The following is a 27,795-nucleotide window of genomic DNA, read 5'->3' on the forward strand; positions in this document are numbered from 1 at the left end:
TTAGAGAGACCAATTCCCTGTAAATCAGTCAAACCTCAAATCTTTGGCATTTTTATAAAAAAAAGTTAACACAAGTTACTATAATCCACGTTACGGCACCCCCTCGCAGGAAGAAAATATTTCGCACCCGCCCCAACTCTCCGCCACAGTATCATTTGTCTATAAAAATTGTTATAAGTACGCCTCGTCATAACACTGCTTCCTTACATAACGTCAAAGTAAAGAAAAAAGAAATATACATCTGCTGAATAACTAGATGTACATTGTCACGCTCTGACAATGAGAGCGCCACTGCCACCTACTGTGGTGGATGTGCAATTACACTTTATTCTAGTACAGCAAAAAAAAAGGGTTAAAAGGTGCACTCTTCCATTTTTCATGCAGTCGGCTATTTATACGATAGTGTTCCTCCATTTCCTTCTGTGAGACATTGACCCATATTCCTTCACCGTTGTCCACCGTTGTGACTATAAGACCCTACAGCGCTTGAAGGAGTTTGGATCCGATGCAGACGTTAAATGAGAAATTGGCTAACTTCAATTTATTATTTATTCGCAGGCGCTGAAACACAAGTCACACTACTATTCCCACCTGTGGTTAGTTTAGCGACTCCAACTATTCTTCATGTTATAAACCAGTAGGAGGAATGCCATAGAATCCTTCGCAAACGTGCAAAGCATAGAGAGAATGTGTAAACTCACACAGAGAGGCTTCAACTGGCTGGCCAGGGGGTTGGAACCTGGCAGGGAGTTTACTACTTCAACACACCTATCCAACAGTTTCAATACCGTTTACTATTTATATATCTGTTGGACCACATTACCAAGTCAAAGTACGTAGTAGTACAGAAAAAGATTGTGTATAATAACGGCTCTTTTTAAGGCAACTGTAACAAATATTTTGCAAAATTATTGATCCTGAACTTTTCCTACAAATGCCTTGGATACGTGTATTTTCAATCAATTTGAACCACTGAGAAATCCGCAGGTAGACAGCAGTTTATAATAGAGCTTGAGCCAAAATCACGATTTGTGTTGACAGTTACAATTGACTTTTGAGTGAAATCGAGTCATTGCTTTTTTTCTGAAAAAAAAAAAAAAAAAAACACATTTCAACGCACAAAATCCAATTTGAACAAAATGGCAAATGATAAATAGGGTGCACTTATTTAGTACTTTATCAACACTCTCTGATGCCCAAAGCACTTTCCAAAGCCTGACCTTCACTTATTTGAAAACTTAGCTATTGAACCGGCCAATATTGAATTGGATGCAGCATGCATCAACCATCGTACTTGATATGCCGCTTACAACTCCGTGAAAGTTATTCTTTTCACTCAACTCAGCTCAACTAGTTTAAAATGGCTTACTTTAACAACGGTCTGGCTCTGCATTGTAGCCAAAGGTAGAATCTAGGTCGGTGATTGTGCCTATTGGTGTTGTAAATAATAAATCCTTGTTGCCGCCGACCAGCTGCATCCTATAGATAAGCTAGCGAGCTAGGTGACGTGACGGTCTCTCTTGGGCTGAAGTTGGCTAACGGCCTTCATTTGTTGCCGTGCGTGACAGGGTGAGTGAGAGGTTGGCAGAAAACTAACGACAGAGGCGTTGTTACCAGTGCCTAAATGAACTTTTTTGAACACCAGCCAATCAGAATTTTCGCTAGCACTATTTTTATCTACCTCCCTGACACTGTTCATTTCTTGTGCTGGTTGCACTGTAGACTGTAGTGTGAAATACAGTCATCCGCACTGCCAATGGACGTATTAAACATCATGTGGCATTACGGCATAGTATTTATTAAAAATGTAGGAATCACTGACAATGGTACCAAGACCAAAAGGTAATTTACATTTTAACGATTCTGGTTCCGATTCTGGTTCCGTGAGTCGATTCCAGTTCCAAACAATTCTAGATGTTGATTGTTATCGGAGTGTCCAATGTCACAGCACAGACATAACATTTGACACGGCCCGCGTCATTTGCTTGCACTGTACAGTACTTAATGTCTACACGGAGTGGCAAAGCAGGAGGAAAGGAGTTTGTTCTCATTTTTTACTTCCTTGTTTTCAACCAATTAGTCAGCATTTGATAGTGCCACCGGCCATGCCAAAATCGTGGAAAACCATTCATGTTTTGCTATATTATTTTGTTGTTTTTTTCTCAACTATACTGTACTGTATATGTAAAAGTAAATACTGCATATTATAGCTACACATATCTTTACCTACATTGATGAAGTGGTTTAGTGACATTTTCAGACCCTCTTTTACCCTAACGTTTGAAAAAATTAGAAAAAAATATAAATAAATTCCTGGGATTGAATGGTTGGACTCTGAAAAGACAAGTAAATTCGTCAATGGCAGTGAATGAGTTAATATACTTTTTCATCAGTAAAAAGTAAATATTTTTTCTACAATGATTTTGATAACTTCATTATTTTTCATGTATAATTAACACCTTTAAAAGCGCGTTTTGCCACTCGCTTTTGAATGAAAATGACACCGCATGTGCTCAGGGGTCAGGTAACAACCAATCACAGCTCAAGTGACGTTCGCAAGCTGAGCCGTGATTGTCAGTCTCAGCAAGTTCTTCTACCAGTCGGTGGGTGAGGCACCGTAACGGGGAACTGGAAATTTAAAATATGAATTATTATGGGGAATTGTCTCGTTCCAAACAATTCTCGAGAGTCAGTACTCGCCACTAAGTACTGTATATCTGATTGACACAATTGCCTCAAGCATTTTCCGGCCAAAATGGCTTGTAAGTTTTTATCAATACCTGCCAAAATGAATTTTAAACTGCATTTGGTGGTTTGGCAGGTTTTAATTTAGAACGCTGCTTGATACACTGCTGATATAGGCTTCAGTGACCGCACTGCTTAACACTTTATTGAATTGTCAAAAAATCCCTATAGTGAAAAATATTTTATGGTTATCTTCATTAAATTGTGCTTTTATTTCATTTTTGAAAATAGCTCTTCATATGCCATGTGATGAATAAATGGAGGAGGCCAAATCAGAAGAAACAAGTTGATCCACTAATCCACTTTCCAAAGGAATGAATCCTTGTAACTGACACAAAAGAGAAAAAGAAACATGTAGACACGTTATTTATTTAAAACGTTCTCCTTTCCTCTCAGTTGTCCTATGGGTCCAGTTCTCCAGCTCTGTCCAATCGCCAGCGCTTTCCTACTTTCTTTCGCACTCATCCGTCTGCTACGCTGCACAACCCCACTCGAGTCCAGCTCTTCCAGAAGTGGAAATGGACCAAGATTGCCACCATTCAGCAGACAACAGAAGTTTTTACATCAGTGAGTAAAACATGTTTGGGACGAGACTTTGTAATACTACACAGCAATAGTAATAATCATTGATAATGTTTTGCATAGTATGTGTTAACTGTCCTTGTGTTACTTTCTAATTGTTACAAGCTGAAAGAGTCAAGCATCAAAGGTTCTTATGGTGTGTTATACAATAGAAGATGCCTTCCTAATGGGTTTGAATTCAAAGAGCAAAATGTGGAGCCCATTGGGGACTATGAACTATTATTAATTATTTTTGCTGTGCTCAATGCTTTGGGATTCATGTGTGCAGATGAGTAAATTGGATTCTGTAAATATGTAACACAAAGAAAAAACAGGACATTTCAGTTGTAGTACAGTATATTGGTTTGAAAATAGTTGTGGCTGTAAGGGCAAAGACAGCAGTTACTTGCTGATTTTATATGTTTCATATTTGTATGAAATCTCCGGAGCGTTAGATCTGTTGTCCATATATAATTTCTCTAAGGGTTTATTACTTTAAAGCGGAAGTAAACCCAAACATGTTTTTTAAAGAATATGTTCTACGCAGGGCGGCACGGTGGTCGACTGGTTAGCACGTCCGCCTCACAGTTCAGAGGTCGTGGGTTCGATCCCGGCTCCGGCCTCCCTGTGTAGAGTTTGCATGTTCTCCCCGTGCCTGCGTGTGTTTTCTCCGGGTTCTCCGGTTTCCTCCCACATTCCAAAAACATGCATGGTAAGTTGATTGGACACTCAAAATTGCCCCTAGGTGTGATTGTGATTGTGAGTGCGGATGTTTGTTTCTGTGTGCCCTGCGATTGGCTGTCAAACAATCCAGGGTGTCCCCCGCCTACTGCCCCAAGACAGCTGGAATAGGCTCCAGCACACCCCGCGACCCTTGTGAGGATAAGCGGTATCGATAATGGATGGATGGATGTTCTATGCAAGCCCACTTGCTGAAACACAGCATTCTGATTAATATTGTATTTGTGGAATATGAGTTAAGCAACAAAGCCATCTCTGGGGGCGACCATTTTGTCACTTCTGTCGACTGAAAATGACATCACAACTGCTCAGGGCTCAGATAACGACCAATCATAGCTCAGCTTCAGAAAACAGGTGAGCCGTGATTGGTCGTTATTTGAGCCCTGAGGGTGTGTGATGTCATTTCAGTCAACAGAAGTGACAAAATGGCCGCGCCCCGAGATGGCTAAAAACGGGTGGATTTTGCTGCTTAACTCATATTTCATATGAATCATAATTAATTAATCATGATTTTGATTACAATTGTGTTTGTGAAATATGAGTTAATCAGCAAAATCCACCCATTTTTATCCAGCTCACCAGTTTTCTGAAGATGAGCCGTGATTGGTTGTTACCTGAGCCCTGAGCAACATGTTGGTTTTCATTCGACAGCAAGTGACAAAATGGCCGCCCCCACGATGGATAAAAACGGGTGGATTTTGCTGCTTAACTCACATTCCACAAACGCAATATTAATCAGAATGCCGTGTTCGCTGCATAGAACAAATTCTTGTCAAGAAAATGTTGGGGTTGACTCCCACTTTAAGTAAACAGCTTCTATAAGACAAAGTGGCAAGTATTGAGTGTGTTTCTCTTAAACTGGAATGGAATGGAAATTTAATTTTCATTGCTTTTTGTATCATACCACTTACCATTTACTGTGGCTGTTGCAATGTAAAAGTGACAAATGTTCAGTGGAATAAGAGTGGTTAGAATCACTAACATTCTGTGAACGACAATCAGAGGCTTATTTCCTGCAGACTGTCCAGCTGCCTGTAAACCACGCAATAAAAGTGTGTGACGCAACTGTATATCCAACAAAAAAAAGCAGCTTTTTTATTGTTACAGTTACAGGGTGACTTTGAAAAGGATGATTGTTTCTCGTTCCTCACTTCCTATTTTCACCCCACTCTTTGTCTCCCCTATTTCTATTATGGCTCGCGGCTCCTCGCTTTTTTGTCTCTGCCTCTATTATCACCCGCCCTTATCTGTGTTTCTATCATCCACCGCTATGAGCTTTGTAAACAAGCACCTCACCTGAGAGTGACGCGACACATTCACATTTATTTTTGTGACCTTTCGTCCTATTAACTTCTGTTGATGTTCCCTGCTTCCCTTTTCTGTCTTCCTATTCCATTGCTCTCTCCATGTTTGACAGACCCTGGATGATCTGGAAGAGAGGGTGAAGGAGGCTGGGATTGAAATCAGCGTTCGTCAGAGTTTCCTCACTGACCCTGCTGTGGCTGTCAAAAACCTGAAGGTGCCTCAAATAACACACGGAGTGATTTTTTTTGTGGTCCCAATTTACCACACACTGCTGCTTTTTCAGTGGGTAAATTGCAGACACTTAAAGACAACCACAATCCATTCTGTGACGCTGGTTGAGTTCCAATTAGTTTTAATTTCCTTGAATTTCAATTATACAGACCGCCCTCCAAATGTAGGACACTGAGGCCACTAATTTAGTTGTGAATCCTTTGCTTGTTGTAACTGTATGAAGCAAGTGATCCAACACTTGCAGTCTTCTTACCATATTCTCATCCTACAGCCTCTTATATTTGTTGCTTGTTAGGTGAGTTACTCCCTTCATTCTCCTGTTTAGAAGGTAAAAGGTTCTGTTCTATAGACTAAAACCCTATAGAGTCTATAACGTTTAAACGGGAAGTCAACCCCTAAATTTTCTTACAAGAATATGTTCTATGCAGGCCCTCTAGTTGAAACAAGACATTCTGATTTATATTGCGTTTGTGGAATATGAGGTAAATAGTAAAATCCACCTGTTTCTGTCCATCTTGGGGGGCGGCCATTTTGCCACTGCTGTCGACTGAAAAAGACATCACAATTGCTCAGGGGCTCAGATAACAACCAATCATGGCTCAGCTTCAGAAAAGAAGTGAGCCGTGATTGGTTGTCATTTTTAGTCGACAGAAGTGACAAAATGGCCGCCGTCTGAGATGGTTAAAACGGCTGGATTTGGCTGCTTAACTTATATTCCACAAACGTAACATTAATCAGAAAGCCATGTTTAGACTAGTGAAGGCGCAGAGAGCATATTATTGCAAAGAATTTTTTCTTGGTTGACTTGCTTCTTTAAGTCTAGAAATGAAATTGGCCAGTTGAAACTTCACCCTGATGAACGTTAATCTTTTAGCAAAGTTTTTTTTCATACATGTACCTATACAGGTGTGTGCATATGTGTGTTTATATATTCATTACATGTATGTGTATGGATGTAAATGTACGTATATGTCTACTGTATATACACATATAGTAAAATAATGTTCTTATTTACGATGTGCAATACAGTCTAATTGGACTTCAATCCTCAAATCCCTAATAATGTGTTCTGAAATGCACATTGCACGTGATTATATACATGTCTGTTTGAAACGATGAAGTGCGTGTTTTGGAAAGCTATTTTTGTGAAATGCATTTTCTCGGTTTGACTTAACTATAAAAGAGGGTCACAAATTAATGACCGTAAGATTAGTGTGGTAGTAGTTGAAATAGCCTGATTTAAATCGCAATATTTTTAATAGTCATACCAGTGAATAAAACATTGAAGAAATTAAACCCTTGAATTAAATTGACTATACCAAATTGCTTGCTGAAGGTGACTCACCGTTATGCATCACACTTTAACACTCTTTAATTTGTTGATAAATAAACCAACTGCTACGTGTTCTGGTGGTCAGTCGCTTAATATGAATTGTACGTTTCCCCTAACAAGAGCTGAGAGCCACTTTGCGATGTACATTCCTTTGTTCTTTTATTAATGATTATTGTTGACTTACCAAGACAATATTGCACTAAGCCAAAACAGACACTGCAGTAATTTCCGGGTCTGATCATCCGCGTGCTTTTCTTCATTGGCATAAAAAAAAAAAAAAGAAAAAGAAATACACTGCAGCAAAAATTCTCACTGATGTTTTGCATGACATCAGGCCCAATTGTGCTTATGTGTTATTAGACTTTTTCTGCAAGGTGATCACCTCCAAATTACTAAGCACCCAATCGGAACGCTTCCATTTACTATCCATAAACCCCAGGTGTTTGTATTATACCTAAGGATTGCTATTCTATGCATAAATATATTGAACTGGACTATAGTCCAAAATTAATTTGTTCGATTTGCATTTGGCTCAAAACAGCATTTAGGTATTTTCAGAAGGAACTGTAGTTGCTTGTTTCCACAATTACTATATGTTAGTGTTTTGTAAAAATATACATATGTTTCGCACACCCTGCTATAAATTTTAAGAGCTTACATTAAATTTGAGCACAACAATCATAACGATCATATTGATAAATATATATATAACCGTAAAGTCCACGTACTTTTCTGAAGCTCTACAGCTCGAGATGATTGCCAAAATCATTATACAAAAACGCCAATCAAGTAATCATTTCTTCGAGTCGTTTGTCCAAAACATAAGCAAAAAGCGTAGTTAACGTTGATGTAATATGTATAACTGCTCTTCTGCTAATAAGACCTGCTGCCACTTTTGCTGAGAACCACACAGGACTGTTTGTGAGAATTTTCTCGCACAGACACACTACGAGCTGTCATGCCCGTGTCTTTGAGTCCAAAAATAATATCTTCCTGCATATACGGCCTGTCTCACTCTACTTGCATCATCCTGGCAGTGTTGAGAACGTGAGGTTTAGATCAGTGAATCTGCAGCCTTTATGCAGCTTGTGCGGTTGAGCGTGTTTTGTTGTTAGCTTAAGCCCCCCGTTTTTTGTGAGCGCTGAAAGCAAATATTGGCTATGGCTGATAAACGTGATAGAAGTACACAGCTTCTTCTAACTGTAGACCGTTTTTATACACGGATGTCTTTTTTCAGCAATAAACACCACGGCATAATTTCAACTCACTTCATAGGCATTAATAATGCATGTAGTTGTAGTTCATTATCATTTCAACAGCAGTTTGGGGAATTTCATTTTGTATTCCAGCTGGCTGTTCCCAATTGCACAGAGCAAGGTTAAATAGCGTACTTGGATGGGTTTGGTGTAGAAGGATTTGACTGGCGCACACAGAGCCCTGACCTTAACCCCGTCACACAGTTTTGTGAGCGAACCCACTTGTCTAAAGTCCCCACAGAATCTCACAAATGTTGTCAAAAGTCACCTCAACGGAGTGGAACCTGTTGTAGCAACGAAATGGGGTTGTTATTATTATGGAGTTATTATACCAGTACCGGTAATTGCTTTATCAGTTGCACGGAGCATTTCTAGGCTGTTGCTCACAGTATCACTAATCGGTTGTGTTTTTGGTTGACGCTAGGCTACTTTGAATGAAGCTTGACATGCAAATGATGCCTAAAAGGTCATTTCTGGTTTTCATTTAATGTGAAAAGCATGCAGTCAAAAGTGTGGAATTGATTGGTTTGTGAAAAAAAACGTGTTTAGCCCCAGCCGATGTTAGACTTTGACAGTTAATGTTATGGTACATCATAATTTTTTTATTGTCAACTAAGACATACACTAGTAACCTAGTCTATTATTCTTACTTCACCTTGTGAGGTGGCTGGATTTAAATCATACATGTTGTTTTACTCAGTTTCAGTCGCCTCAATTGTGTTGTCCATTTGGAAATAAATAATCACCGCACCTCCAATAAATAGCACCTTTTTGCCCTCAGTAAAAAACACACGTGATGCCACTAGATGACTGTAATTGCTGCCCGTTTACTATAACTGATTGTGCCATAGGTACCGGTAGACGTATATCTTGTGTAAAGTGACATGGCAATCTGTAAAGCTGAGGTTAACAGAGTAATGTGAGGAGAAAGTGCTATATTCATATGCAGAAATGCTCAACATTTCATTATCTCAACCCATTAAAGCCTGAACCTACATCTCTCTGAAACCTACGGTCGTCTTTGGAGTCACCCTTGAAAACCTGACATTTTCGCCACCTACAAAATTATTAATAACTCAGCCCCTGTAGCAGATAGAAACATAATTTCCCCCAAAATTGAGCTCTTAGACATGCGGCTTTCAACACAGGCCCGATTTTAGTCATCTTTACTGTTTCAATCGAAGATGCAAGTGAGTGAAGCACTATTTCTAATTTTTAAAAATCGAATGGTAATTAGCATGCAGTGTTCCCTGACAAAGACGTTGAAATCGTCATTGTCTACGAACATATAACATAACCACACATGATGTTTGGATGGTTTCACGGCTTTAAAGTCCGCAAGCGTGTCGTCTATATCACTGCCGTGATTTATATCAATCAATCAATCAATCACATTTTATTTATATAGCACTTTTCATACATAAAAATGCAACTCAAAGTGCTTTAAAACATTCAAAGCAAAACATAGAATTATCTTCAATCAAAAGAAAAGATAAATTATTTAAAAGTTGTTGAAAGCCAAACTATAAAGGTGTGTCTTGAGCTTCCTCTTAAAAATATCAACAGTCTATCAGAGCTCCCGCTACATTACTCCTGGAAAAAATTCCGGATATCCTCCGACAACTCACGACACCGTCACATGTATATTCTGATGCATTTAAGATAAGAATGCCTTTATTGATCCCATTTTCATTGTTGCAGCAGCAAAGATATAGGTCACACAGGGGCGGCGGCATAATGTGGCCATTAGTGTATAACATTGACGGCGAACATTTAGGATCAAACCTATGTAAATATACGCAGTAACATGTGTATATACACATGTATATACACACCAACCTACATCTACATAAAAAATATGAGGAACACTCATTTCATTTCATTGGCGAAGAGACAGAGAATTGGATTAAAATGAGAAAATGACACATACGGTCTTCCGACTTTAAGGAGAGAAACACGCAACAGCACTCCCGGCTTTAATGGTAGGAACCCGGTTATGTGCTCCCGTCTTTAATGGGTTAAATAGTGGTGGTGGTATTTTTTGGGGGTTGAGATCTCTGTTCTACTGACATTCACATGCAGAGTATTTACTAGTTGGTTAAATGTTGAGGGGAGGAAATAAATGTGTGTGGGACAGAGCTAATATTTATTGTTTTAGAAATGCATTCATTATTATTGTTTTTAACAACCTGATGCTTTTTCTGTCTAGTTTTCTGTCTAGAGTCATATGGCAGCCCTAAGTTACTGTGAAATACAATGGCTCCTTTAAAAATGGTGAGAAGAAAATATAGCACTGCAAGGCCATTCCTTTGTTGAGCGGCCTAATTGCTAAAATCAAAATTGAATGACATTTGGTGCTTATTTTGTTTTAACTGCCAGACATTTTCAGACCCCCTTTTAACCTAACATTTGAAAAAAAAAATACTAATAAGTTCCTGGGATTGAATGGCTGGACTGTGAAAATACATATAAAAACGTTTTTGGCAGTGAATGATTTAAAAAAGATTTGCTGTTGTAATCAACAGTTGGTTGCTGCAATTTACATATTCTGCAGTTCAATGAAAGAAAAAGACTCCACTCAACCAAATTGATGTCCTCCTCCCGTGTTCCTGCTCCCTTTCCTTTCTCCTCCACCTGTTGGCCTTACTTGCTGTCATTGCTGGATCTGCACATGTGCACGCACACACACACACGCACACACACACCCTTAAGAATGACCTTGCCACGAACGCTGGCCTAGATTTAATGTGCAGGATTAATTAGTTATTAGAATGGAAACCATGGCAACGGCACTATTATCATCAGTGGAGTGAAGGTCTACTGCTGTGTTGGTGGCTCCACATCCACACCGTGAGTCCTGTTATGTTCTTTTCATGTCCAGCTGTGTGGATGACTGTCTTTTCTTTCTCACTCTTTCAAGCGTCAGGATGCCCGAATCATTGTTGGCCTCTTCTATGAGACTGAAGCCAGGAAAGTCTTTTGCGAGGTAATTTATTCTTTTGTGGGTTTTTTGTTGCTTTTGTTGAAATGAATACCCTCATATTTATTGTAAATCTCAGTTGTCAGCCATTAGAAAAAAAAGAAGAATGTCTTAAAAAGTTAATTTTGTGTTTCTGATGGCTCAATAGATTACCATGCTATTTCTTTCTTGTGTTTTTTTAAATTTAATTTAATTTTTTTACCTAACAATAGGTCCGAGACAATGCCGGGTTATTTATACCTAGCACATTAGGTCGAAAATTTGACCAAGCATGTTGAGTCAAGATTTTGATCCAACTGCCTATACTGATGCGTTAATGCTACGAAGAAATTGGTTTTCAATAGAGCGGTAGAAACAATTCAAATTTTATTGCCAGCCTTTTCTACGAAGAAGAAGCAAATTTCACCTGGTAGGGTCACTTGTATGATATGTTTGGCACCGTGTTACATTAAATCTACTTCAACTTCATGTCCCAAAACTCAAAAACGTTGAGCAGCTTCAGCTCTTCAGCCCACGTGAATCCAATCTTATACCCAATCTGCTGGGTCAAAATAATCAATTCAGGATCTTGTCAAAGTAAACCAATCTGCTTAGTATCTGCAGGAAAATATCCCGGCATTTTTTTACTGCGCCAATTTTACGCTGCATCAACTGAATCAACAGCTTCTCTGTTTGTTGCAATCAGTAATGCACTCCATTTTGCCTCAAACGCTTCAAAATGTAATTAATCAACAATAAATCCCACTCAGTGGTCAGACTTATCAACAGTCAACTAATGCCCATCCCTCTCTAAATTAAGAATTAAAATGTGGTTGTCCTTTAAACTTGATTTTCATTTAGATTTTAAAGGACATTCTAGCCACTAGAAGTAACCCAACATAAGAATATTGTGCAATATTTGTATGTGTAAAACCCTCATAAAATGTAATGGTGTTCTAAAATGATATATTAAATTAACTTATCTGTGCTTGACATTTGGAGCAATAAAAAAAAGAACTACACTGCATATAAATTCTGCTCTCACGTGTAAACTCTCATTATCTCAAAACTCCTCCGAGGTCTATGTGACCCAGTATGAGGAGCACTAACATTAAATTATCTTCTTTGAATGTAAATGTTCACTTTCTATTCTGTGAGACAGTCTGGAGGTTGGTTGTGGGAGTTAAAGTTCCATCAAATCTAACCCGTGTGCCTCTCCTACACAACGGCATAAATTCACACAAAATCAACATTGCATTGTTTACTAAACTACAAGGAACTAACCCAGCGCCCCCCCCCCCCCCCCCCCCCCCAAAAAAGCGAAATATTCATATCAATCAAGTTATCCCTGACAATAGTTGCTCATGTGTCAAATTATTCTCCCTCCGCAGGTATACAAGGAGAAGCTGTACGGGAAGAAATATGTGTGGTTCCTCATTGGCTGGTACGCTGACAACTGGTTTAAAATCAATGATCCGTCCATCAACTGCACGGTGGAGCAAATGACAGAAGCCGTAGAAGGTCATGTGACCACTGAGATCGTCATGCTCAACCCAGAGACCGTACGAGGAGCCTCCAACTTGGTAAGACGTGAATATATGATACAGGCTTAAAGGGGGAAGTCAACCTAAGCATTTTCTTAACAATAATAAGTTCTATTCGCCTTCACTCATCTAAATATGGTGTTCTGATTAATATTGTGTTTGTGGAATATGAGTTAAGTGGCAAAATCCAGCTGTTCTCAGGTGTCGACCATTTTGGCACTTGCTGTCGACTGAAAATGACATCACAGTTGCTCAGGGCTCCGTTAACGACCAATCACGGCTCATTTTTTAAAGAAACTCTGCAATATATTTAGACAGTTTATTTGGGGGGGGGGAGCACGCTGTACCCCCGCTAATGACAATTGAGAATATTCTGCTGAATCGTTTGTACGACAGACAACATATATCCGCATTTTATCACATTTTGGTTGAGCACTCAACTATATCTTCTTCAAATACATTACTTTCTTGGAGAACAGATTTACAAGAAGATATAACTAATGATGACTGGGAAACGGCTTGTTTAAAAGCCTCAAAGCCTACAATTAATACAAGATTAAAACTGCTTCAGTATAAGTGGTTAATGCGGGTTTACATTACACCTGTTAAACTCAATCGTATTTTTCCCAAATATTCCTGATACTTATGTTACGTGACATCAGAAGGAGACTTTGATAGATTGTCTTTGGGAATTCTCGGGTATTCACTTTTGGGGGACTGTATTAAATTTTCTGTCACAGATTGTCAGAATGGCAATCCCATTCCCCAAAAATGTGTATCCTTGGAATGCACACCAGAGAGTTCCAACTACAGTGTGTTCCAACTATTGGGGGATCACAGTCCTCAGCCTCCCTGGCAAGGTCTATTCAGGGGTGCTGGAGAGGATGGTCCGTTAGGAAGTTGAATCTCAGATTCAGGAGGAGCAGTGTGGTTTTCGTCCTGGCCGTGGAGCAGTAGACCAGCGCTACACTCCCTGCAGGGTTCTCGAGGGTGCATGGGAGTTCACTCAACCAGTCTACATGTGCTTTGTGGACTTGGAGAAGGCGTTCGACCATGTACCCCGGGGGATCTTGTTCAGGTTGCTCCGCGAGTATATCAGACGCACTCGTACGGGAAGTTGGATCTCTGTAGACCGATGTCAGACCATGGTCCGCATTGCTTCCAGTACGTCGGATTCGTTTCCATAACTTTTATGGACAAAATTTCTCGGGGCAGTCGAGGCATTGAGGGTGTCGAGTTTGGTGCTCTCAGTATTGCATCTCTGCTCTTTGCAGATGATGTGGTACTGTAGGCTTCTTCAAGCTGCGATCTCCAACTCTCACTGGAGCGGTTCGCAGCCGAGTGTAAATGGGTTGGGATGAGAATCCGCACCTCCAAATCTGAGACCATGGTCGTCAGTCGGAAAAGGATGGAGTGCCCTCTTCAGCTTGGAGATGAGATCCTGCCCCTAGTGGAGGAGTTCAAGTATCTTGGGGTCTTGTTCATGGGTGAAGGGAGGATGGCGCGGGAGATCGACAGTTGGATCGGTCCAGCGTCTGCAATCATGCATACTCTGTATCGGTCCGTCGTGGTGAAGAGTGTGCTGAGCCGGACGGCAAAGCTATTGATTTATGATCCTACCACCGATCTATGGTCGATCTATGGTCCTACCACCACCTATGGTCACGAGTTGTGCATCTTGACCGAAAGATTAAGATCCCGGGTACAAGCTGCCGAAATGAGTTTCCTCCGCAGGGTGTCCGGGCTCTACCTTAGTGATAAGGTGAGAAGCTCGGTCATCCAGGACGGGCTCCAGAGTCGAGCCACTGCTCCTCCGCATTGAGAGGAGCCAGATGAGGTGGCTTGGGCACCTTGTCAGGATGCCTCCCTGGTGAGGTGTTCCGGGCATGTCCCACTAGGAGACAACCCAGGACACGCTGGAGGGACTACTGTATGTCTCCCAGCTGGCTTGGGAACGCCTCAAGAACCCGCAGGAGGCGCTGGTCTACTATGGTGCTAGGGAGAGGGAAGTCTGGGCTGCTGCCCCCGCGACCCGACCTCGGATAAGCGGCAGATAATAGATGGATGAGTGAATTAATGTAATGAGATTTTGTTTAACCAGCAAACTAAATTTAAGTTGTTCAGATGATAATTTTTTCTTTCATCAAGGGTAATTTAAAATGTATTAATCCACAACTAAATGATTATGGCAATTATTTGAATAAACAATGTTCAGTATACCCTTGCTTTTATAGCACAGCTGGCGTAACAACCCTTCGGTGTAGTTAAAGCAATGCTCAAAAAAACATTGCCAAATGAAATCAACAGTGTGCATTAATGTGTAAAATTACACAAATACCACGGTGACCAAGGGAGGAGTTTTTGAAAGCTATTTCATTTCAGTAAGTACACACAATTACCTACCAAAATGCAAAACTAGAATGAGTTCAAAATAACAGACTCAGTAACAGTCCCTCTGTGAACAAACATTACATTTATATTGCTACACATTGCAGCGCTCCAGCTGCATAACTGGTCCAAACCACAGAGAAACAACTCTATATGTATATATGTATATATATATATATATATATATGTATATATCATCATGAGAATAGTTAAGATTGAGTTATAACCCAATACTTTGCGATACAATGCAATCGTTATTGCCAAATTTTGCAATGGTATTGCGTTATAACACAATGCTATTACGTTTTATTGCAAATCTTTTGCATTATAACGCAATAAGATTTCTGTTCTTATTTCCGTATTTTTGTAAAATAACGCAGTGTTATTTTTGGAGTACACGTGATGTCCCCTGGCGGGCTCCGTAAAGTAAGTCGACTTTTGAGGACAAGCTAGTAGTATCCATGAAAGCAGCACAAGAGAATGTTATACACATGTTCAAAAAGGAGTTGGAAGAAGTTCCTACCCCTTTTATCGCCATTACATGCTTGAATATTGTTGGTGAATCCACTTTACTTGACTGATATTTTTTGGGATGGGTTAATGCATGAGATCTACATTTATCAGACATTCAACAGTTTTTCATTTATAAAGAAAAGAAATGAAAGGGTCAGAAAGAAGTAAACTTCTATAATATCTGCCCTTTATCAACCCCAATTGAATGACCGCTATAGTCAAGGCACACTTACAGTACAAAATAATTTTACAAAACATAACAAAATTAATTCAATATCTTAAGTTCTTGCTATGTAGCTTTATCGTATATATATTTTTTTAGTAATTGCGCTTTTATACATTCCTTGAGAATTCAAATAGACTGGGCATGCTTAAATGCTGTCTGCTATTTTCTAAGCAATTCACACCAGCACTTTTTCAGATTGAATTGTGAAACAAGCCCTTATGAAACCAACCATCTGGCATGTCAAGTTTCTGTTCTGCCTGAGACGAGACTGTATGAAATGAAAGCTATAACTGTCCTTTTTTTTTTTTTTTCAGTAATGGGTTTCAGAAGAGCTCACACAGTGCAGCGAGTGGGAATTTCACAACCGACTTGATTGCAATTTGTAAAAGTCCTAGGAAATCCATTGAAGTTGAATGAGAGCAACGATTTTTTTCCCCCCGGCTGAACGATTGATTGCAAGATATGTCATGTGTGACACAATATAATACACTTGCGTTGTACTACTGAACTGAGACGACAACAAAAGTCAATATACAAGAAATCGACATCTTCCTATGAGTGTGCAAAGATGCCGCATGGGTCATTTCATCTCCAGCTACATACCACATTGTGTTCTGTGCTGACAGGCAGCCTGATGTAGTGTAATGACATAATCACAGCAGGAAATGAGACGACTGTTTGTGAGACCAGACCAAAAGTAATACCACTTTTTGTTGTCTTTTATCTTGACACTGCCATTTTGCAATTTGGGCAGATGGATTTCTCATGAAATATCTGCCCCACGGGCATCTTCTACATAATACAATGCTAATTTAAATGGCTGAATAAGTAAATTGCAACGGGCATGCAGTAAGTGGGACGCAGTAAGTCTCTCATTCATATGAATGATGAATGAAACTGAGCCTTTGTTGAGTGAATGATCACTATATGGTGCAAAGCAGCAGGAAATTATGAAAAAACAATACTGATAACTGCACAGTCAATAAGGAACTTTAAATAGGAAGTCAACCCAAGCATATTTTTTTCCAGAATATGTCCTATGCGGGCCCACTAGTTGAAATAAAGCATTTTGATTAATATTGCATTTGTGGAATACAAGTTAAGCAGCAAAATGCACCCACTTTTAGCTATCTCAGGGGGCGGCCATTTTTTCACAAATTCGGTGACATCTTCTGATAAGAGTTTTGCCGTAGGTGATATATGTCATGACTCCTTCTTGTACTGGGTTAGATTATTCAAAAGCTCTAAAACTGCATTGCTGTATAGACCATATTTCGCAGTCATTTTTAGGGCATTTCAAAAATGTATAAACGGGCAGCAATTGCTCTCTGCTGCCTCTCATTTTCCCTGTCTATGCTGACACTTTTTTGCAGGTTTGCAACTGCCTTTCAGACGCACTATTCAAATCATCCAGCACAATTTGTCTCAGGTTTCATAAATCACATTTCATGTGCAAAATTCATCTGTTTGCGTATACTTGCATATCGTCGTTGTCCTGTGAAAAACACAAATGTCCGATTTTGTCTTTTTTTTTAAATTTTCACATTAATGGGATGTCTATAACGCGGACACCCCATTAACGTAAAAATGTAAAAAAATGAAAAGTGTTTTTCACAGATCAGCGACGATATGCCTTTTTTAATGTTTAAATGAACTATGCAGCACTTCAGTGTGTTTGATTTGCGCATGGTTAGCAGATCAACTTCCAGATCCTCATATGTATGCTATCAAGTTTGTGCTGGATTTCACCTGCGTAAAGTTTTAGTAAATTCGACTAATTTTACACAATAACCCCCGTTCATTAAAGAACTGAAATAAATCGAAACTGAGGAATATATTCAAAGTGAAAGAAAGTATTGAATATTTAACTAATAATGGAAAACTGTCATTGTTGTATTTTTGTTTTGCTCTTTTTTGTTGCAAAACCTTTTGAGGCAATCAGTGGAAATAATTTCTGTCTCCAGTTTGTTTGCAGTGATTGCGCAGCAAAATATTAAGTGCACCATAATTTTTGTTCAGGCCATTTTCAGAATATGTAGTTGTAGTTTTTTTAAATACAGTCTGTTGAGCCAGAAAAATGGAGCAACTTCTGTTTTTTTTTTTAAACACATTCAACGTAATAAGTGGCACTTAATAATATATAATTACACAGCATCACTATGAAGCCTTTCATTACTCTACAAGCCAGGCCTACACTTTATCCTCTAATTGGCGATAATGAATAGAAGATCAACATTTGACCCCATGATTTAGGTTTATTGCAAATAGGAAACTAGATCAACTCAGCAGCTTTTAAAGCAAATCACTAAATAGTTCATGATAAAACTTTACACTTGATTTTAGGAGCACATGCACACGTCTGTTGTAACAGCTCTGTTACCCCTCGTTCCCCTGTGCCACTGCTCGCTCACTGTGCTGAACTTATCGGTGTTCCAGCACATTTCTGTTCAGCATCACTTCATGATACTACGCTCTACCGACTTGGTGGAACAATCGCATTGATGACAATAAACATTTACGTTGTGCACCTGTGTTTCAAGCCTACAGTGAGCATTGACTCTATGCATTATTTATTATAAGTATTATTTATTCTAAAGTTACTTCAATTATTTAATTATTCAGTGACTTTACGAGAGGTGCAGGTGGGGAAGAGTCTTGAAAAGACTCTATTAATGTGCTGTATGTTATTATTTCTCACGCTATCCTATGTAAAGGTTGTAGGAATCTGTTTCATTCTTTAAAACATGAAACTGGAACACAGAGAATGATCGTATGAATGATTTAATAGTGTCGATTTCAAAGGGCTTGAGAAGGCACTGCTCTTAGCTGCATTCAAGACATAACATGAGTCATTATTAATGACTTTTGGACCACTGACTGTTTTTCTTTTGGGTGAAGAATCAGTGTAGCATTTGTTAAGGGATCTGTGCGAATTAATAATGAATGTAAAAAGTTGCAAGCTTTAGCTGACATTGTTTTGGTTGAGTCATTGTGATATAATTCACACCATACAAAATTGAAGTATGGGCTTTTCTCTTGCGACTCAAAATGGAAGACAATGTGGAGATGGTCTCCTGTCTGTAATGTAAACGTTAGCGGAAAAACTATGCAAAGTATGTTGTAGTCATAGATTCTAATGTGTTTATTGGCAGTCATCTTCTCTCATCAAACTACTGACAAACAGAAAATTTTGAATGTGATGTGTTTTCATTTCTTGTTTGGCGACATACTTTTAACAGAGCATGAGGGAAAATTGGGAATTATTGTCGAAATCTCAATGAAGTGGAGGTACAGGATCGGGGTAAAACTCACATTCTATCATTAATCCCGATGAGTCATAAATGGAAAAAAAATCCAATGCTGTTTATTGTGATCCCAAACAAATTCCAAACACAGGATTCACAATTACACAATATCAGATGGATAACTTAATGGTTGAAAATTGTATTATCATCTCGTCTGTGGGCCAAAATAAATGCTTCCTGTTTCCACAGTAGGCACCCATTCAAACACCCACTGATGATTAGTCAGTGATTAGTGATTAAACAGTTTTGGGACAAAATACTATAAATAATACACAGGGGGTGAAATCAGTCCATAATGACTCAAAACTTAAAATAGAAGTCAAGTAAAAAATTTTGCTCAGTTTATGAATCTCATGAGTAAAGTCCGAAAACAGATGAGCCGTGATTGGTCATTACCTGAGCCCTGAGCAACTGTGATGTCAAATTTAGTCGGCAGCAAGTGGCAAAATGGCCGCCCCCCGGGATGGACAAAAATGGGTGGATTTTGCTGCTTAACTCATATTCCACAAACGCAATATTAATCAGATTGCTGTGATTACGCTAGTGGGCCTGCATAGAACATATTATTGTAAAAAAAAAAAAAAAAACTTTACAAAAAAACTGGCATTCAAACACAAGTGTGTAGACTTTTTCTATCCATTGTATATAAAGTGTATATGATTTCCGTAGAATTTGTTTTGACCCGTCCAAACCTGTCGAAGTGAATGCTGAAAATATGTAATACAACCTCACTAAAGCACCTGTGTTTACCTTTCTTTCTAGACCTCCCAGGAATTTCTAGACCAACTGATGTTAAAGCTCGGGGGGAAAAACTCAGAAGAGACCGGCGGTTTTCAAGAAGCTCCCCTCGCTTACGACGCTGTGTGGGCTCTCGCTCTGGCTCTCAACAAGACTGTGGGACCTCTGAAGGCCAAGGGTCGCCGTCTGGAAGATTTCAATTACAACAACCGAGATGTAACCGCTGAAATCTACCGTGCCCTCAACACCAGTTCCTTCGAAGGAGTTTCAGTGAGTACAACCGCCCCCCTCCCACCCAAGAGAAAATTTGCACATGAGGTGCAGGGAGTAAGAGAGGGATCAGGAATGAGATATTATTAGATGGATGAATACAGAGGAAGGTGTAAAGTGCAATGCATAGAGAGGGGTGTTAAAACATTAAAATTCTGCCTGTTTCTTCCAGGGTCATGTAATATTTGATGCCCAAGGTTCTCGGATGGCCTGGACTCTAATTGAACAGCTTCAAGGTACGGCACAGCTTGTTATTGCTTTCAAATGGAATTCATTATAATAATGAGGGCATTTAAAACAACGTTTGCCCTTATCAAATTGTAAATATACAATGGATGTCATGTGGATGCATTTATATGGGGTTTTAGCTGATAATGTAATAAAATAGGAAGTGTATTTTAAAATAGAAATATGTAAATATAATGTGACTACACGCACACAAACAAAATAATTTAGGACCATCTATTGAATCTTTACATTTTGTTGTGACTGTTAACTGAAGAAGAACATTTCTGCCACTATTTAAATGACAAGTTACTTCTACTGCATTCAGAAAAGTACAGACAACAGTTGAACTGTTAACATAAGTGTAAAAAAAATTACTGCAGTGCTATAATTGTGTTTTTCTGACCAAAAGAATTTATGCTGGGAATTTCTGACACTTAGCTATTTGTATTGATGTAAATAAGCTAAGTGTAATTTTTCATCAAAGTGACTGCATACTTTTACAATGTCAAGATGTCAAGAGCAATTTAAAAAAAAAAAAATCATCAAACCTTATTGGTTGCAAAAAATGATAATAATGCAGGACTGGTGTCACAAAAGATCTTTTTTTTAACTACAAACTACTGTACAAATGTTCCCCTTCAAAGTAATCCCCCTGGAGTCTAATGCCTACAAGTACTCCTTGAGGGATTCTCCGCAGCTCCGTGTTCATCTTGATGATGCCCTTGAGCTTGGGAAAGAGGGGAAAAAAGTCACATACAGACAGTGAGCTAGTGAGTAGGGTATTTACGCCAGAACAATGATGCTCTTCTCAGCCGGGAATTGTCAGATGCTCTGGGCATTGTGAGCTGGTGCATTGTCATGGTACTATGAACAAAGGAAATCTCACAGGATCTCTATTTTGACATGCTGGTTAATCATCTGGCTCTTTGGCAAGGACTTGTAGTGAACTGTTAAATTCCGTCCGAACTTCTGATGGCTTTTTTTTTTGTCTTTAAAGGGGCACTTGGATGATTTTAACACTGGCACATATAAAATAGGACTGCATGTAAAAGTGACATCAGTACTAAAATGCCCCTCCCCCAAAAGACGCTGTAGTTATTTAGAGTGGAAGTCAACCCAAACATTTTTTTTTTCAAGAATATGTTCCCAGCAGGCCCATTCGTTGAAACACGGCATTCTGATTAATTTTGCGTTTGTGGAATATAATTAATCGGCAAAATGCATTCGTTTTTAACCATCTCCGGGGGCGGCCATTTTGTCTTCTGTCGACTGAAAATGACATCACTACTGCTCACAACGACCAATCACGGCTCAGATTCAGAGAACAGGTCAGCCGTAAATGACAACCCTTTTCATTTTCCCGATCCAAAAATATATAAGATGAACGTGTTAGTGAAAACATGGCCATCCCCATCCACCCATCCCTTTAACGCTATTTTACTATGACTGACCAGACTAAGGACTGCGAGTCAAAGTCGAACGGAGAGATGGATTACCAGATGATTATATAAAAGCTAGGGCTGTCAAGAGATGAAATTAATTATGATCTGTAATTAATTGATCTAATTAATCTATGTTTTTAATCTCACTTGAAAATTGCTGAGATAAGTCCCCCATTGTCTGTATGTACTGTATCTGTATTTATGGTTTATCTTTTTTTCAATTACCCAGTCATTTGTCACTTTGAGGAACTGTTTGGCGCATTTATCAGCCAAGTCCCTGGTTTCTGTTTTCACAACGATCAGTGCAAAATAAATTGAAGTTCCACATACCATCAATAAAGTGTCCAGTCACCCCCAAATAACCGTAACTGCGAGTTGAGGTCCAGTAATCTGCGGTTATAGAAAATTTGTCCGAATCCCCCACCAAAACGTCACACATCATACATGTATACGTCTATACGTCTTGCTGATTTTAGTCATCGCTGTAGTCCTGCACGGTGGTTTGTATGATGGCTCATTGGACGCTGTCTGTAACACCTCAATTAATCCCTTGTCTTCAACTATGTTGGTCGCAGACTTGCTCATACGCGGGCCGTTCTCGAGTTTAGTTTGGCGAAGAGATTTGCAATGACTCACTACATTAGCGTCTTCGCTATCATTATCGGTAGTTTTAGTTGCGGCTGGTTGCTCTGCATTTACGTGGTAGGTTTGGACTGTTTCTTTGGTAAGCAAAGTCCTTCTTACAAATAAGGCATATCACTCTGCCTTTAGCAATAGTGCCGTCGTCAGGGCGATTTTTTATTTATTTATTTATTTATTTTTAATTCTCCATTCATCGAACCAACAACTCTCACATTCTCCTCCATTTTCAGGTCTTCTCTCTGCTCCTGAATTTGCCCTCCCACCTACAATAGGAGCCTATCAGGTTATGCCAACCAATCCGCGGACCATGTGCGGCCCGAACCGTTATGCGTGATCCATACGGATCAAAGATGATCCGTTGCACCACTAGTGTATAGTAGTAGCCTGGAGCTGGCTCAGTGCTAACAGTGATAATGTCGAGTACATTACAGTGTGGCTCTGTCTTTCCATCCCTGTTCTCTATTTCAGTCAGCTTGTGTGTTTGGACTATCAGCGGCTCTCTGTGTTTTGGAGACCGATTAAAAACTTGACTTGTGTCGCCAGATTCTGTCGCTGCTAATTCAGTGTTGTTGGCATCCATTGCACCAAAATGAGTCGAGGCCAGGCGGCTGTATGGTTTTGGAGATGCCATTTTCATTTACATTTCATGTCAGATTTCCTACACAAATGTGAATCCATTCCGTTTGTCATATTCAAAACAAAATAACGAGTTAAGGCTTCTCTTTTATGCATGTATGTTAACTTGAACTGTATAGAGACGTAAAGCCAACCTTAATTTACATACGTCACATTTATCCAAATACTCCAACCCTTGTTGTACTCCTATAATGACATGGAAGTTCCTTTCCTTTTTTTAAACCAGAGATGTCACCTTTTAACTCAGTTCTTTAAGTAATTATAACACACGTTCTCGCAGTTCCAAAAACACATTAAAAAAATCCATTATTTTAACTCATTCACTGCCATTGACGAATTTACTTGTCTTTTCTTTTCACAGTCCAGCCATTCAATCCCAGGAATTTATCTTTAATTTATTTTTTTCAAACGTTCCAATAAAAGAGGGTCTGAAAATGTCTGGCAGTCAATGAGTTAATTGCATGATGCTTCTCTTTTTTTCTTTTTTTTTAATATTAACATAATATTATGCCTTGCCTTTTATATCGAAAGCAAAAGTGACCGGCAGTTTACAGATCTCAGAACAAAAAAACAAATGTCACAGAAACTTACAGTATCACTTGTTGAAAGCCAAAATAAAACAGGGAATAACCACGGCACAACACACATCTGCCAATAAACAGAAAGCCTTCCATATCATATTCAAAATAAAAACTAAATAGTATTGATCAATGTTGAGTTTTGTGTGCTACACAATATTTACCACAAGTTTCGTTTTATGAACTCAGGATACTCTGAGTCTCACCAAAGTTGCCTAGGCCGCTTGGGTCACTTGAATCAATATTTGTGGCCAACCCGGAAAAATGGTGGAAAATGCTTTTCTAGTCCAACAACAACCTAGTCGATCCATAAGTAAAAAAAAAATACAAATGTAAAATGTGGTGTAGTGGTGTACACATTTATTGCCCATGCAAGCAGCGTAGGTTCAGTTCCCACTCATTGACATTCTGTCACAATATTTCCTGTGATTGACTGGAGACCGGTCCAAATTGTTGGTCAGCTGGGACAGGCTCCAGCTTTCCGAGATCCTGAACTGGATAAGCGGAGAGAAAATGGACGGATGGACGACCATGATACCATAAGCAGTGTCAAAGTAAGGCAGATCCAAGTGGTGCTGATGAATATGAAGCAGCTCCAGCAATATCCTTCAAATAAGAAGAGTGATTTAAAAACAAATGTAAAATGTTATGTTCATGAACGGTTGGATTAATCAAGAATATCTACTAAATAATGTCATGTGCGCCTCAGTAGACTTGAGATTAGAGCTTTATACTGAATGTGCACTGACCAGGAAATGTTTTCTGCCTGCTGATTACTGATTGTAGGGTTCAATAATACAAAGAACTGAAGAGAGTTGTGTTGCAGTCTCTCTGATTCCCTGTAGTTCAGCATGTTGTGGCAAAATGTTGCCTCATTAGTTTTGCACTTGGAAGTGTAGTTAAGTGGGAGATTGTCTGATGCTTTGAGGCTGTGCCCCGACGCGACGCTGGAATTAAACTTTTTATTACAGCAAACCTTTGCCACATTTCTACACGCTATCCTGTCATTCAGAGCTCTACCCAAGTGTCTATTCGGAAATACCTAATATGACCACTAAGCAATGACATAGGAAACTCTCTTCAGGCTTAATTAAATTCAGTGGAACCCAAAAGATAGTCAAATTTCAAACGAAATTTTCCCATAGAGATTTTTTATGGTTTCGGTTGACCATTCGCTCCGTTGTATTCATTATGTTTTTCATCTTTGCATCGTGAAAAAAAAAAAAATCAAAATTGCACACATTCCAATTGCAGGTTCCACTGTAATGTCTGTGTGTGACTATATATATATATATATATATATATATATATATATATATATATATATATATATATATATATATATATATATATATTAGGGCTGCACAGTATATCGAAAAAATATCGATATCGTGATAATGGCCTAGGCAATTTGCATATCACAAAGACATGGATATGGAATGGAATCATATGCTTTCATCTGAATTTGACCAGTCAGATGCAAACTCAAATGCGCATCGCCACCCAGTAGTTGGACATTATCTAAAGGAATTACAATTAATTAGCTAAGAACACATTGAGCTTGCTTTTGTTACTGCATGAAAAAAAATGTGCTTCTTTCATAAAAATGTCATTTCTTTAGGTACATGTTAAATATCTCCAATAACCGCTCTCTCCATTCCCCTCCGACTGCAATCGGATGGTAGACAGAAAAGCTACTACACAAATCATTCATTTTTACAATAAAGAGGTTATTGACCATGGCCGGTCTCCATTTCATTGTGTAAGCGGACGCTACAGTATGTTGTCTGTCTTTTTACAGGACGGCATTGAGTGACAGCATGTAGCATTAGCCTTTTTCAGATGGATAGCACTTGTGCTTTTGTTATAGTTGAGGATAGACTTGCATATTTGGTGACTGTGCTACCCGTCTTATTCTTAACAAAATATGTAAACAAACTTGAGGTCTTGCTGCGATTTTGCTACGCGATCCCACCACCTATTGATTACAGCAAGGCATCCATGTCCAAAACAAGTGTGGGGATAAGTCAACCTTAAAGTGATAGTCAACACAAATATATTTTTTTCAAGAATATGTTCTATGCAAGCCAACTGGTTGAAACACGGCATTCTGATTAATTTTGCATCGGTGGAATAAGTGTTAATCCACTGGTTTTTAGCCATCACCGGGGGCAGCCATTTTGTCTTCTAGTGGGCCTGCTGGGAACATATTCTTGAAAAAAAAAAATGTTTTGGTTGACTTCCGCTTTAAGCTATAATCGTCATTGCACAGTGACACATTTGTCGACTAGTCGACCTAAAGTGCATCGTAAATAACAGATTGTTGTCGATATAACTGTCAAGCTCTTTGGCAACGTAAACGGTAAGCGTAGTTACAAGTCAGCCTGAGCAATGAGGTATTGAGTTGGACAAGGCCGTATGATATTAAAATGCAATTTCGACAGTTTTAGTAGAGCTCAGTGAAACACTCTCTTTCTTTCACAGGAGGAAGCTATAAGAAGATTGGATACTACGACAGCACCAAAGGCAATCTGTCCTGGTATGGGAATGACAAATGGATTGGTGAGAGACATTCATCTTCCTTTGCCCCCCTTTTTTTCCCCTCTTTATCAGTCTCTCGCCCTCCTTCTCCCTTCTCATCTCCTGTTTTATCTGACCCTGCACCCCTACCAGCCCTTCCTCTGAGTCCTCAAACCTTCCTCCTTTATTGCCCTTCCTCAGCCTCCAGCGCTCGACATTCAAATTGCATTGCGAATGTTCATCAGTCAAATCCGCCAGGCTTTATCACATAGCGTTAATGATCCCTAACGTATCACGGTAGCTATCCAAGTGAAAGCCACAGTTAAACAACATGCTACACAACACATATTCCATTCCATTTACAAATTAAGCATGCAGTGGGATGTGCAGTTCCAGACAGTGGAAGTGATGCAATGAATAGAAGATGCTGGTTGACAGTCCAAACATAACTGGGGAATCGCAATCTGCGAAGTAATGGTATTGGGCAACATGACCTTGACTTTGAGGAATGAAAATGTGTTTGCTAATCAGTATGGAGGCAATGTGTGTGCTTGTGTCATTTCAGCTTCTCTGAACACACAAAATATGTTGCTCCAACAAATGGGGAGAAAGTATGTTAAATAGACAGGAAAACTATAGATGACACCATATTCAGTATATGGAGCTGTCACAGGGGGCCTTCTTCCATATCTGTGATTGGAAAGCAGAAATAGAAGAAGTAATATTTGTTATTCGTGGTCCGATAAGTGTGAAGAAAAAAAAAAAAAAAGACATAAAACACACAAAGCACTTTAAATACTCTTAACTTCAGTGACAATTTGGGGATTTCCATCTACAAGAAATTATTGTCTAATCTAATGGTTGATAAGTTATTCAAAGATGGACATCTGTTGAAAAAAAAAAAAACGTGATGAATTGGTTCTTCTGAAATGATCTTATCTTTAAAAAAACATGACCTGATACGTTTGTCCTCTTTCATAAGGCAATGATAAATCTCCCATTTACCCACAGCACTTCTTCTATCGACCCAGATGGAAGATGTATGATAATTAAAGCCATATTGATCAGACAATTTTTAGCTTCACTAACATTTATGGCCCTAATAATGATGACCTACTAGACAACGCCACAAACATAATAACAAGAGAATTCCATACTGTCATTGATCCCTAAGCACACTGCTCGAGTACATACAGAAACTTGAGAAATTGCCACTCAGCAAAATGAATCAAATCGTACTTGAATGACATTCTTCTTGGGGATAGTTAGAGAATAAAAAGCCCTTCAACTCCATAATATACGATTTGAAATTACTTAGCATATGGATTTTTTGTTTTTCATTTTCATCACCAATTAATGCAATTTAAAGTGAATAATAACATTGTTTTGATCAATTATAGTATCTGTATTTTATGAAACGAAGCGATTGCAATGACAACAAAACTACCCAAAATACAGTGTTGTAAAACACTACGCACAGCAGTTAAAAGGAAGACAGAAAGAAAGACGGAAAAACTACAAAAATCCCGTTTGCATAAAGATTTAAAGAGGACATGCCATCTTTGTACACAAATATCGACTGTCTGAGCGCCTGTTCATCTATCAAGTGTGAAATGACCAGTGTTGCCACAGTT

The 27,795-nt window shown here is 39.0% G+C and overlaps 1 protein-coding gene across 1 annotated transcript in view; it reads left to right on the forward strand.

Moving 5' to 3' along the window:
• gabbr1b (gamma-aminobutyric acid (GABA) B receptor, 1b) overlaps positions 1–27,795 on the forward strand; it is a 179,029-nt gene that overhangs the window by 113,931 nt on the left and 37,303 nt on the right. The window contains exons 9-15 of the mRNA XM_086014658.1: positions 3,142–3,312; positions 5,465–5,566; positions 11,093–11,158; positions 12,523–12,714; positions 19,870–20,115; positions 20,288–20,351; positions 26,126–26,203. Coding sequence (XP_085870784.1) covers positions 3,142–3,312; positions 5,465–5,566; positions 11,093–11,158; positions 12,523–12,714; positions 19,870–20,115; positions 20,288–20,351; positions 26,126–26,203 — 919 coding nt within the window. The remainder of the gene's footprint in view (positions 1–3,141; positions 3,313–5,464; positions 5,567–11,092; positions 11,159–12,522; positions 12,715–19,869; positions 20,116–20,287; positions 20,352–26,125; positions 26,204–27,795) is intronic.

Source organism: Filicampus tigris, chromosome 18 (assembly GCF_054856515.1).
Source record: "Filicampus tigris isolate MCC_2025a chromosome 18, RoL_Ftig_1.0, whole genome shotgun sequence".
Classification (NCBI taxonomy): domain Eukaryota; kingdom Metazoa; phylum Chordata; class Actinopteri; order Syngnathiformes; family Syngnathidae; genus Filicampus; species Filicampus tigris.